General features: G+C 38.3%; 1 protein-coding gene across 24 annotated transcripts in view; it reads right to left on the reverse strand.

Moving 5' to 3' along the window:
- LTBP1 (latent transforming growth factor beta binding protein 1) overlaps window positions 1–14,298 on the reverse strand; it is a 428,310-nt gene that overhangs the window by 28,073 nt on the left and 385,939 nt on the right. For all 24 annotated transcript variants that reach the window (XM_065891713.1, XM_065891712.1, XM_065891731.1 and 21 more), the window contains 5 exons: window positions 8,298–8,474; window positions 7,515–7,601; window positions 5,264–5,392; window positions 4,449–4,589; window positions 3,284–3,454 (listed from right to left, as the gene is read on the reverse strand). In XM_065891713.1, coding sequence (XP_065747785.1) covers window positions 3,284–3,454; window positions 4,449–4,589; window positions 5,264–5,392; window positions 7,515–7,601; window positions 8,298–8,474 — 705 coding nt within the window. The remainder of the gene's footprint in view (window positions 1–3,283; window positions 3,455–4,448; window positions 4,590–5,263; window positions 5,393–7,514; window positions 7,602–8,297; window positions 8,475–14,298) is intronic.

Here is a 14,298-nt window from a genome sequence, read left to right on the forward strand (position 1 = left end):
AATTGAAGGCTTGTGGCCGCCTTGCATCAAGCAAGTCTATTGCACCATATTTCCAACCACATTCGCTCACTGCCTGTCTGTGTCACATTTTGGAAATTCTCATAATATTTCAAACTTTACCACTATTACTATATTTGTTATGGTATTAGTGATCTTTGATGTTACTATTGTAATTGTTGTAGGGTGCCACAAACCCCACCTATATGAGACAGTAAACTTAACTGTTGAAACAAAGGATTTAGAATATTACATAAAACTAATTGAGAAAGCAGTAGCAGGGGTTGAGAGGACTGACTTGAATTCTGAAGGAAGTTCTACTCTAGGGAAAATGCTATTAAACAGCATTACATACCACAGAGAAATCGTTTGTCAAGGCAGAATCAACTGAGGTGCAAACTTCACTGTTGGCTGTTTTAAGAAATTACCACAGTCACCCCCATCCCCAGCAATCACCTCCCTGATCAGTCAGCAGCTACCAACAGCGAGGCAAGACCCTCCACCAACAAAAAGATGACTTGCTGAAACCTCAGGTGATGGTTAGCATTTTTTAGCAATACAGTATTTTTTACTGTCATGTATATTTTTTTAGACATAATGCTATTGCACACTTAACAGACATAAACATTGTACAGTGTAAGTTTAACTTTTATATGCCCTGGGAAACCAAAAAATTTGGGTGACCTGCTTTATTGCAATATTCACTTTATTGTGGTGGTCTGGAACTGAACCCATAATATCTCCAAGGTATGCCTGTACATCCATAAAAGAGTCTGTGCAGCCATTTAAAAGTTACCATCTTTCACCAGTTCTAAGATACCCTAGATTTCAAAATACATCCTGATATAACAGACACTAAAATGTGAAAAAATTGCTTGTGGCCATTAATAGATGTCATCAATTGTAAGATACCCCCAATTTCAGAGATGCTAACGAGTAAATCAAAAAACGTGTGTCTCAGATCGATGATATGGATTTCAGCTTTAAATATTCTCTTAAATATAAATTTATAATAACTAATATAGATTAAAAATATAACAATAATTAATGTATAGAAAAAAGACTTGGATAATTAAAACCGACTGTTAAGAGTGAACATCTTCAGAGGTACAAGCTATTAGGTATAAAATAAGTTATAAGGATATATTGTACAATATGGGGAATATAGCCAATATTTCACAATAACTATAAATGGAGTATAATGTTGAAAAATTGTGAATAATTACATTGTACACCTGTAACATATGGTACATCAACACTGTACTTCAATTAAAGAAAAAGAGTGAACACCTTCAAGGAGTGGAGTTCAGCTGTGATGGGGTAGATGGAGGGAGACATAACCTCTTTGATTACTTCTTTAGAAGAATGATATATTTTTTAAAAAAATTAAACAATATAGCACAGGGAGATCAGCTCAGTGCTTTGTGACCACCTGGAGGGGTGGGATAGGGAGGGTGGGAGGGAGGGAGACACAAGAGGGAAGAGATATGGGAACATATGTGTATGTATAACTGATTCACTTTGTTATAAAGCAGAAATTAACACACCACTGTAAAGCAATTATACTCCAATAAAGATGTAAAAAAAAGAGTAAAACATACATATAAAACATGCAAAAAAAAAAATTAAACAATAAAAACACTGCCTAAGTAGAAAGGTTTGAGGTATTCAAGCATCGTGAGAAGATGACTCAAGTCATATATATTATAGTCACTTCCTTAGGATTTCACCTTCTTCTCCTTGTGGCAATCGCCTCTCGGGACAGAGGCTATAGTGACACTAATAATATACCCCACTCCTTGTGTTCCTGCCCTATCTACAACCTCCCAGTTCTCACAACAACCCAACAAGACAGATGCCTCCATTAATGAGCTGCATTGGGTGAGGTTCTTTTTCCCCAAGTCACGCAGCTGCTGTGGGCAGCTCTGAATTCCAGATCCAGATTTTCTGGCCCCAGAACCCATCCTCTTTCCATTTCTGGGCTACTATCATTACCATCTATATCTTTAAGAGGTTGCTCTTCATCCTTTGCTGTTCCTTTTCCTTTTCTGGCATTTCAAATTACTTTCTTTTTTTGTGCTACATTGGTTTCAGTTACTTCCAAGCTAAAAAGCTAATTTATTATTAAATATCTTGAAGATTACATTCTAGTTAACTAACAATTAATGCAGTTCCTCTTTTCAAGCAATTCTTCCCCTCTTGGCCATTCTGAGAATCTGTTCATTATAAACTCTTTCACTTTATATCCACACAGTATTTTTCCAGCTTTAACAAATCGGTTCTACAGTCAAAGACAAAATGCTATACTGAACACTTTCAAGTGATTTCCTTTAACAGGCAGTAAGTAGCTGCAGCGTCAAGAAGAGAAATAAGCAATCAGCGCACAACCCAACAGTCACCAAGTAGCCCAGCCTGGGAGCCAAGAGTCAGCACCTTCCAGCCCTCCTCCCACACGAGGAGAGGGGAGGAAACTGAGAGCTTAGCCAGTCCCATTTTTTTCCCATTTGACCAAAGGTTTTAACCCCAGGTCTAAAACTTAAAAGTCAAGGAGATTTGTTCAAGTACATTTTACTTACTTTCTACTCTCTTCCTTTATGGTTCTAACCCTTCTGTGATCTCTCCCACAAAGAGGTTGACATAAAAACTTGGGCTTTGACCTATATTGTCTATATTAATACTTTTTGCTCTAAGTAGAAACTGTTAGAAATGAGAAGGACTGTAGGGAAAAAAAAAAAAAGAAGTATCAGGAAATATAAATTCTAAAGACCTATGCCTCCAACTGCTAAGATGCATTATATTTCTTTGGGTCATTTAGCATTCTTTGGGGAAATGGAATGAGGGTTTCAAAAATTAATGACAAGGGCTTCCCTGGTGGCGCAGTGGTTGAGAGTCCGCCTGCCGATGCAGGGGACGCGGGTTCGTGCCCCGGTCCGGGAAGATCCCACATGCCGCAGAGCGGCTGGGCCCGTGAGCCATGGCCGCTGGGCCTGCGCGTTCGGAGCCTGTGCTCCGCAACGGGAGAGACCACAGCGGTGAGAGGCCCGCGTACCGCAAAAAAAAAAAAAAAATTAATGACAAGGTCTGGATTGGAGGTAAACCAGGAGCCAGATGTTATGCAGTCCTGCTCTTCCACTCCCTAAACAGGCACGCGCGTGCACACACACACCCCTCTGATGAAGGCAAGCTATCAGGAGTGCAGGTGAAGATATATAAGTAAAAGAGGATTGTCAGGCTCCAAAGGATACTTCCAAAGGCCTGCAATAGAAGGAACTAGGTGAGGGCTCACCTGAATCTTTCATGGGGCAGAGGGCGCACTGCATACCCCAGGCCTCTCCATACAAACAGCAGCACTCAGTATATGTTGTCTGCTTGCCAACAAGAGGCCGGCTACACACATACTCATCACTCAGATGTTCCCAGCACAGATCTTGGTAGACATCGGTTTCTTCAATTTGTTCTGAAAGGGAAGACATGGTTCCATGACAATTGCACTGTTATTCCTATTTCATAAACACTGTGGTAGAAGCCAGCGAGTCTCAAAGTTTCCATCCCTATTTCTAAGAGTGACTTCCAAGCAAAAGTCTGAGGCCAGTCTGGGTCTTTCCATGGATCAAACCTCTGTCATCTCCAACTGGGTGTCACTCCAATCAGCTGAAATTCAACCTGCCCATCATGTTCCAATTAAATCCTTCCCTCTGTTGCCTCCATCATTACATAAAATCCTCCACTATCTTGCCTGTACTTCATAATCCCGACGGACTTCTTATTCTTCTGATCTTTGATGTTTCACATTTACTCGTCTGTCAAATCCTACCATTTCTTTCTACATAAAATTTTTGGGATTCATCCTTTTTCATCCATTTCATTTGCCGAAGCCCTGAACTAGTGACACTTCATCCTAGGGTCCTTAACGCGAACCTTTCTACTTTCCAATTGATTTCAACCAAAGCGGTCTCCTGAATGTGCTGATACATTGATCAATTAAGCCATTGATCAGACAGTGGCACATTACCTTCTCGGGGATGAACAAGGATTCCTACCGATGGACTTCAGAGCCCTCCACCAATCTGATGAATTCTGCCCTCTGCTCTGTCCAGCCTCACCTGTGTCCTCCAGTCCAGTCAAGCAAACCTAATTATTTTTCCCTCAACTTACATCTTCCTCAGTTGCCTTCAGTGGTTCAATGCGATCAACCCTCAGACACTGAACAGCTCTGCCATCTGCTCAGCCACTCCGTATTCTGTTGTCTATTAAATCAGTATGTGCAAGGTGTTAAATCTCCTACATATTGATGATACGCATCTTATTCTTTCTCTTAGCATCTCATTTTAATTATTTCAAAATACCCAAGGAATCAATTTTTAAATTTTCCAACAGCTCACATTTCAGTCAAAAGGAAAACCTTATGACATTTATTTGGACACAGACTTGCATCTCATATCCAAACATACCATGTGATTCAGTTGGTCGGATACATCTTTTTTCCGAAGCATCCAGGATCATTGGGTGGGTACAGAAGCAGTTATAAGAGCCTTCTGTATTAACGCACTGGCCATCGATACAACTGTTGGGGTCTTGACACTCATCTATATCTTAAGAGAAAAAAAATGAAAGAAAATCAGCAATCAGCTGCACCTCATCCACTTAACCACACTTAATACACTGCTAAATTTAGTCCAGATTCCAGGGGCTGCCACATTTTAATCAGCTACACGTCATCATCCAAAAGAGAACAGCTCCGACTATAAAAATGTTAAGTTGTATTGATTGGAAAAATAACACTGCCCTACAGCTGCTGACATTAAATAAGGAAAGAAAACATTTAAGAACAGGATACGCTTAGAAATTCAAGATAAAATGTCTCTTTATGACAGTTTTTAAATTATTTCCTTTTGCTATGTTTTTCTGCCTAGTGTATATGGTTTTCTGCTTAGGCATTAAAGTCTGGGTCAGTATTTAAAACTGACTTTCAGTGCATGGTATGAGTGATGAAACAGGAGGCTCCCCAGACCAAAAGAACACTTCAGTTATACCAGTGACCTGAAGTATAATTCTACATTGAATATTAACTCTTTGAAATCTATTCAAATAGTAGTATGAAGGGTTTTTATTTTCTTAAATATTGCTCAAGAAAAAGATCCATAAAACATTTACAGATCTTTTCAACACATGATTTAGATTCAAAGAAATTGCTTTTATATGTAGCATTACTTATTTTTCCCATGTATTTGCATAGCACATCACACTATATCCTCTTAAAACTTACCAAAGCACTGCAATTTGATGGGATCATAGTATGTCCCCTGCTTACAGTAGCATTCATAACCAGGCTGAGTGTTCAAACAGAAGCCATTTTTGCAGATTTCTTGTCCAAAAAGCAGGCATTCATCTGCATCTATGGGGGAAAAATGGAGAAATATTTAGAAAGAGGAGTTATTTGGGGATTTTCAGTTAAATAGAAGAGTCTAACCAATATTGGGCAAGTTAGATATTATAATATTTATATTACAAAGAGTCTTAAAAACACAGCAATATCAAATTCTTAAAGTTAGGACTAATTCACAGAGGTAGAAATATAATCAGGCTTCTCTGTTTAAGGAGCAATGCCCAAAACATTATCAGAGAAGGTATATTTGTAAACAGAGCTTCGGAGATGCTACCTCGTATCTGATGAAATAGTCTACGGGTTCCATAATGGCACCAGTAATATTCTCTGAAGAAAACAGCCTTTAAGACATGTGCCTTTCTATAAATGTGTATTTTGGCCCATTAACTAGTTGAGATGAAGAAAACTCCCACGAAGAGTTTGATGCAACTTGATGGAAGTCTTCTTTCTTGATAATGAGCTAATGAAAGCACAGTTGCTAAGAATGCTGGCAGACCCATTCCTCCACAGAATTTACAGAGCTTATTGTCCACAAACCTCAGTTTACTCAATGGTAAACTGGAGATAAGAGGAACATCGACCTGATAGGATTGAAAGGATTCAATGAGAAAATCCATGCAGAGGACTCGGTATACTCTCAAAAAGTGTGATCTATTGCTTTTGTGCAAGTATTATTAGCATCATTTCCAACATTTTAAAGCTAATGTCATCTAGTCCTCATTTAAAAAACTGGAGACTTCATAGATAAATTGCTCAAAGTTACACAGCTGGAAAATGGCAAAACCAAGTCGACAATATATGACTGTTTGAATCCGAGTCTAATATTCTTTCAACCATTTACAGCACTGCTAAGACAGGGTGAAGAGGAATTTATTTTTATTTTAAAAAAGAGGATGACTTTATGGTGAAATCAGGGCTCCACTTCATAGCACAAAGTGAAATTTAACTACATCTCTGAAAGAACATAGTATATGATATTTGCGAATTTGAAAACTGTTAAACACATTTTGCCAACTAACTCTTGTTATTTCACTGAATTAACTCATAGATGTACTTAAAAAAACACATAGAGAATTTCTTATCCAGCTGCTGAATTATACCATATTAGTAAAGCACTGGTTTGAAAAAATGGATAGACAATAAAAATGTTTTTAGTTTGTTTTCCAGCCACTTAACAGTTTTCAATATTAAACTGTAAAGAAAAAAAAATCACTTTGTATATAAAAGGTCATAATAGGGGCTTCCCTGGTGGCGCAGTGGTTGAGAGTCCGCCTGCCGATGCAGGGGACACAGGTTTGTGCCCCGGTCCGGGAAGATACCATATGCCGTGGAGTGGCTGGGCCCGTGAGCCATGGCCGCTGACCCTGTGCGTCTGGAGCCTGTGCTCCACAACGGGAGAGGCCACAACAGTGAGAGGCCCGCGTACCGCAAAAAAAAAAAAAAAAAAAAAAAAGGTCATAATATCTCTATCACTGAAATGTTAAAAGTTAGTGGTTAATGAGGAAGTACTCATATCTGTAGTTTAAATTTCACCAAAATTAAAAAGCTGCACATTTATGTTAGAATTACAGGCTAATAGCATTAAATATATAAAACACACATCTACTTTTGCTTTCTTCCTTTCCATTCCTTATTATTCATCTGTGGCCATTAGTAAATGGTCCTAGCAAAGTAGGCTGCTTTCTAAAAAGGCAAGAATCTTTGCTTTGTTGATGACCATTAAAGGCCAACATGATGATGGTCAAATTTATATTGGTTCTAACATGATTTCTAATATAATTCTACAATAAAAGAATGAATTTATTAAGTACAGAATTTTGTGTTAAGTACTTTTACATATGTTATCTCATTTAATGCTCATGACAACCTTTGAAACATTACTCCTATCTCAGAAGTGGAAACTCAGAATCTTAAGTGAAGTCCCACTGTCATACAGCCTTAAATGTTCTAGCGCCCAAGTCACGGTTCTCCCTAGAGTCCACTGGAGCCTTCTTCCAATGGTAGGATTCAAGGCTTTGTAATTAGTTCCCACGGCGGAAAAGAATTCTTCTTCTGTCTAACCCAAGCCACACGTTTACTTGAATGTCAAATATGCACACCCATTGCAAATTAGTTTCTGCTTGATTCTGACCTTTATAGTTCTCGCCATCAACGTCGTAAGAGGATTCTCCAGTGGGGACAAAACCTTTCCCTCTAGGACACATTTCAGTGAATTCAGCTGATTTCAGGAGAGATAAGGGGGAAATAAAGTTGAAAAAAAAAACCAACCAATATCTTCCATTAGTATGTTTTAAATTCAGTTTTGCTTTCTCAGACTCAGAGACTTTAAGGCAAATCTTGCCATCTAATTCAGACAAAAAAATTCAGTACAATCTCAAAAATTACAGACTAGGTGTAAATAAACGTAATGACTTCAGAAGTATAATTTACAAAAATCCTTGCTAGTTCACCCATATATTATTTACACATGTTTTAGCTATGGGTACTATGGTGTGTTATGACTTAGTTCTCCATTACTGTGGTCTCTAGTATTTTCAAATTTCAATAAGAATCCAAAATCCTAGCTTAAATATGCAAGCTCCAGTTAGGAATAATGCTGTGTCATTGTTAGCAAAAATGATTAGTTTTACCTTAAAAATGGAATCTTTCTGCCAAAATATTATATGGAATATCACTATAACAGCATATTCTGTGAGAAACAGAAGTTTAAGAATTCATACTGAAGTGGGATAAGGGTATGGGTCCAGCCCTGAATGAAACCCACTCTAAGGTAATCTCACTTCAATTTGACTATGGCAGGTACCAATAGATGTTACCATTTCAAGGCTTCAATAACCCAAATGAGAACATTCCAAGGCCCATGAACACCACACAAGAAATACCAGTATGAACACAGCACTTAGCTAATTCTTACCAGTTCCCAAGACCGGGCAGGGGAAAATCTCACAGTTATCTCCCCACCCAGCACCAGAGGTACAGCAGCATTCTTGTTTGGTGACATTGGGGGCCAGCACGTTGTCACAAAGACTGGCGTCGTTTAGATTATAGTAGCACTCTTTCTTTTCTTCTTTGGGTTGATCTACTTCTAAGTCTAAAAAGAGCAGAGAAAGTAAAAAAGAGTGTTGACAGGATACATCAGATCCACCTGTATCACAACAGAATTGAAAACACAGTGGTAAAAAAGATTGGACGTGCCAATGGCACTTCATTTACAGAAAGCTGCTTTACACTTTATGTTGGATTCTTCCACTTCAAGATAAAAATGCACGTGAATCCTGAATTTTGGTGGATTTCTAACCCACCCCAAGAGTGTAAGTCTGTCAAAATCATTTCCTTTTACCTTAACCAATTACTTTATTCTTGCAAATTTGGCTGTGAGTACAGTTTCCATATCTGCTTTCTTGCCAAACATAGGGTCATTCTTTACTGAGCTAGAACACCTACGTAAATCAGTGAAAATATTCGCCAACACTGGACCAGAGATATGGGGCCACACATAATATTTAACCCTTAGATGGTTATTGAGATAACCATGCCCCCCCAAATTTTCTCAACAGTACAAAGCAGAAGAAGACAAATAGAAAAACACTGCAGTAACCTGAGTCTATTAAAAAGAACCCTTTCATTACTAGAAATCTACTTATAGTGCTGCAAATATATGATTCTGAATGAAACAATAAGAGCCAGCTAATCCTCAGGGTAGAATTTCAAGGCTGGGTTCTAGTCCCAGCTCAAGTGTATCCTAAAGAATACATTGATATATTTCAACAGAGTCTGTTTAACCCTCTGTGATAAAAGTCAAGGTGATATGATAGAATACAAATGATAAGAACAACTCCACCTACTTTCAATTAATACTAAAAACGATTTAATTCCATCAGATTTGAAGTCTACAAACAAGTTTGTGCTTTTAAAAAATGATAAAAAAAACCTCTTCCCTACTAAATGCTATAGAGTTCAAATTACTGCCCATGATCCAGTTAGAATTTCTTATTTTAATTTTATGCTATGTCAGATAAACTGACTACTGCCGTCACAATTACTTAGATTAATACTAATGAAATATTTTCATTAGAACTGCTATCTACAGACTCTTAACCCAAAGAAACTATAGGGACAAGGGGATAACACTTGCCAGTAAGGATAAGACTTTAATCTCAATACCTACCTTTTAAAAAAAAGTTGGCAGATCATTATACTATGAGGAAAGTTTAATGATTTATTTTCATAATAGTTTCCTATGTATTTACTTTGGCAGGGTCAAACTGACTACGGAAACCTGATTAATATGTCATATAACAAAGGTATTCTTAAAAATGTAAATTCATAAAATTCTATCAGAAGAGCTACTGCCCTTTATTTCCCCGTATGGCAGTAAAAGCCAGCAAACAAAACTTCGACCTATATATTACTCCCAGAATGCAGAATATCAATGAGAATGTAAAGGATCCCTCTCACCCTTGGTTCTGGCTAATTCTCAGATTATTCTACCTTTGACAATTCAGCTTGGACTCTAACTTAGTCTTAATAGCTGATGACGAATTCAAACCTAGAATAAGTGTCCAGGAAAAAACTGAAATGCGGATTCCTATGCAGTTTATGAAGTGGTTTTAAATCATTTCCTTGTGTGTGAAATTGGATAAAACCTGCCACATCCCTCGTCTCAACTAGCTTTTCAAGTGTGCAGGGGACAGACATGTGCTTTGCCTGCTTTCATGGAATGGATCACCATCACCAGTTCATTCCCTTCAGGCGGGGCTCCAAGCTCTTACACAGGGTATTATTGAGGAAAATTAAGGGTAGGTATTTTAAATTAATATGAAATCAATCATGAACCCTGTAAAAAATTTTTATAAACTTTCTCCCAACATGTGTGAATAAACTGACAGACTATTACTATGGACAATTCCACTCATTTTATTCAGTTTGCCTAAAACACAGTTATTAACGAGTGCACTTAGAAATATAAATCAAGTCAGCAACACAACTAGAGTTTTGCCAATCAGGTTTACAGTCTATGTTAAAAGAGTGCTCAATAATTGTTTTTCTCTTTGTACAAAGTTGTAGCTATGTCACAGTTTTTATTACAATATGGAAACATTGTACAGTAACACTTCAATGAAGGCTGCTATATTCATAGGTAATTAGAGACCACAGGCTTCTGAGTCAAAAACTTCATATACATTTAAACACTATTTCTACCATGTTTTTTTATACTCACAGAAATAAAATAGTTTTTTCTTTTTTCTTTGGAAGGAAACTCAAAGGTGACTGCATAGGGAAATAATCAATATCACTGTATTATTCAGGTTCTACATTGGTTATTACAAGTTTTGCTCTTATTTTCTTTCCAAGCAGTTTGAAGCTTCAATGTTTACACAGCTGAAATTGAGGGTTAGTCAGGCCCTCATCCCTGTTTGGAAAGAGATGCAAATTCCTTTAAAAAAAAAACTGGTCCACAAAGGTCATTCTGTGAAAAGCTACAATTTCCTTATCTTCTTAACCTTTAAATAATTAACCGCCTAGAGCATTTTTCCACAGGGGGAACACTCCAATCAGTAAAGACATGTAATGTGATTTCTTTAAAAAATCTCTATGAGCTTGTCAATGTCGTTAGGGGAGGAATTTTTCTATCACAAAATAACTTTAAAAGATCAAGTCAAAAATTATAGAAGGTGCGAAGCTCAGAAAAGAATGAATTCTATTTTTCGGAAAGATTTTATGAATAAGGTTAGCCATACTTCGTATCTCATGCCATAGACTTCTAGGAAATATATTACTTCACCTCCAGTATTTTCAGATTTGATTTTTCAATATGTATTAAGAGGTTAGCTTAACATCTGTGTATAAAAAGCAATGTGTATATTTTAATCCCAGGGGTATGTATGGCTGGTGATAAGAAATGACTTTTTGGACCTCTCATGTGTGTGCCTTTTTTGAAGAAATTTTCAGATGCCTTTTCATGTGATACACAAAGTAACTCCATGAGCTAGACGGCACAGGTTATAGAGCATCCTCACTTTTTGGAGGAGAACATTTAGGTTGGGTCCAATGTCCAGTGCCTAATGCTTTCCCTAAACCTCTTCTGTGGGGCTCAGCTTAACATTTCAGCGAGCATGAGCTTGTTTTGCTTTGCCTTTGCCCAGGGGGCAGCAGACAATCCTGCTGATGTAGAGTTCAGTGACAAAGCAGCATGCAGCGTGACCCTCTTCCCTTGCTCTGAATATTTAAAGACAGGGTTTGAGCAGTAGGTACCACTGGTGAACTGCCCTTTCTAGAAGCTCTTCTCTCTTGCTTTGTCAGAAAGAAGAGGATGTGGGTGTGCACTTACAGGATTATTTTCTGCTTTAGTCTTTCCCTAAATATGTCTAATCTTAAGCTTGCTGTTGGAGTGGGGAGATCTGGAACATTTCTTTGGTTAGAGTGGACACAAACATTCTAAATGGCCCTTGCCTTTGCTTTCACTTTCCACTTGCAATATTTTGTGAAGGCCTTCAGATGCCAATCCCCTCCATATCCTTCTGAGACAGGATGATGACAGTGACCCAAAAGTCACATCACAAATACGTGTGAGTAAACAATGCCCCCAAATGAAACACCTGCCCTAGTCCTGAAAAAGATATCAATTTATAAAAGTCTGTGTCTGTAATAATGTTCAGCAAATGACTTTGAATAGGATTACTCAGTAAGCTTTCTCTTTATTTTAAAAATCACCACAGGCACTAATGTTTTAGTATATGTGCTGCCGAAGCGAGCACAGCACTAATGTTTTATACCAACTCATAATTTTATGAGAGAAAGCATTCCAGTGTAATAATCCAAAGGGAGTAAAAGAGAACTTGGAAATTCATTTTTTTCCCCTAGTTTTCTCATTCAAAGACTTGGAAGATGAGAAGTGTGTATGTGTTTTAAGTGGAATTTAAAAGAAAGCCATTGGTGAGTTTCAGAAAATAAGCACTGACAATAGGAATGGACTGAACATGAAGGGATGCAAATAAAAAGGAAGATCGTAGAAAGGTGGTAACTTCAGATAGTAAAAGACATGGAAGAAGTCAAAATAAAGTCTAGAAAGTGAAGTGCGAGAGCAAAAATACTTTCAAAGCAATGCCTATCCTTAAAGAGGTCAATCAGGTGGTCAGGTATGACAGTGCAAGGAAAGCAAGCTGGGTGTGTAAGCCACACTGTAAAGGGTCAGGGGGCAAGGCAATCCTGGAAGGCTGCCTGGAGGAGCTGACATTTTGAGTCAAGTTCTTGAAAAATAAACTTTAAAAAAATTGGCTAGAAAGTAAGGTGTGACAGAGGTGAGGAGGAGTAAAAAGTACAACTCTCCTTAGGTCTGTGTGGGTAGAGCGGGCAAGGGGAGAAGTGGTCTGTGGCAGGAGTCACAGAACTGATTTTGAGAACAAGAGAACAGGGCAGCGTTGCATTAACATGTGAACAAGATAGGTGTGTTTGTGACTTAGGTGCTGAGGCAGAGGACAATGCCAGTCTCTATTGGAAGAGAGTCGCCTCAGCCTTGCCAGGTGGAATGGAGGATATTTTTGGTTTCGCTTTTTCTGGTGAAGAAGTTAGAAGACACCGGGAGGAGGGAGCCTGGGATAGGAACAGGCTGGGGAGACGGTGAGAAGTGAAAGTCTCAATGATGGAAATATTATTAGAAACTGGAGAAGTCAGAAGAAAAGCGGGCAGACATCGGTGGAAGAAGAGACTCCTGAAGGCAGAAAAAAGCGGCCCAGAGAAAGAAAACCGGGAGACGCACACTGGGACGAGGTGCAACAGGCAGCACAGTCGGAAAGGAGATGACGTCACAGAAGCATGAGAGCGGTCACAACACCCGCACACGTGCATGGCGAGGCCCTGTGAGGACGACCTCAAGAATAAAGCCACATCTGCAGCGACATGTAAAATGTCTGGAAATGTTTAAAAGGAACTGTACAAACCATTCCTCTCCAGGCCTTATTGGTAGTGAATTCTAGGATACAAAATGCATTTCTAATGCAACAGTGTGGTGTCTCTTGTATTAAGAGGATAAAATGGTTTATGTACATGGTTTACTTAACTGATATGTCAGTTCATTCAAATATCAACACCTCTTTATTAAAAACTCATTTTAGATACTATACACAGCAAGCATAAAACTTCATGAAAATAAAAGCACCATTTGGTAGTAAACTCTTCTCACTCTTGTTTTTGAAGGTGGGAAGAAACCTGACTTTTTTTTTTTTTTAAATAACAAATGAGCATATCTTCCTCAGCCTTAGCTGAGGAGTAAGACCTCAGGAGTTTTATGGCATTTTACAATGTCATGTCATGTTTTATGGCATTTTACAATTCTAAATACTGTGGTTTCACTGTCTTTAATTTTTTTCCTACCAAAGGTCTTTTTTTTCCAATCAGAAATTATTTAAAAAAAATTCTTCCAAAGTTAATTTATTTTACAGGTTACCTAAACACATTAAAAAAAAAAAACACCGCACTGTGCCAAATATAATGGTTGAGTGATATTATATGTGGTCCCATGCCTTTAAAAAATATGTACATACACAAAACCCGTAGTGGACCTCTCCAGGAACAGAGAACAAGCACGCTGTTTAGGTTCAATTGTCAGAACCACGAGGATGATTTGCACAGTTTCCTCTGATAGCAGGGACCTGCTCTTTTTAAATTTTTTTCCTCTACTTGTAATTTAACCAAAGCACATAGGGGTACTGTCCCCTCTACCTAGAAGTGTGAATAGATCAATTAAGTGTGGTCCATGATATTTTTTTTTTTTTTTTTTTTGCCGTATGCGGGCCTCTCACTGTTGTGGCCTCTCCCGTTGCAGAGCACAGGCTCCGGATGCACAGGCTCAGCGGCCATGGCTCACGGGCCCAGCCGCTCCACGGCATGTGGGATCTTCCCGGACCGGGGCACGA

This window comes from Phocoena phocoena, chromosome 14 (assembly GCF_963924675.1).
Source record: "Phocoena phocoena chromosome 14, mPhoPho1.1, whole genome shotgun sequence".
In the NCBI taxonomy this organism is placed as follows: domain Eukaryota; kingdom Metazoa; phylum Chordata; class Mammalia; order Artiodactyla; family Phocoenidae; genus Phocoena; species Phocoena phocoena.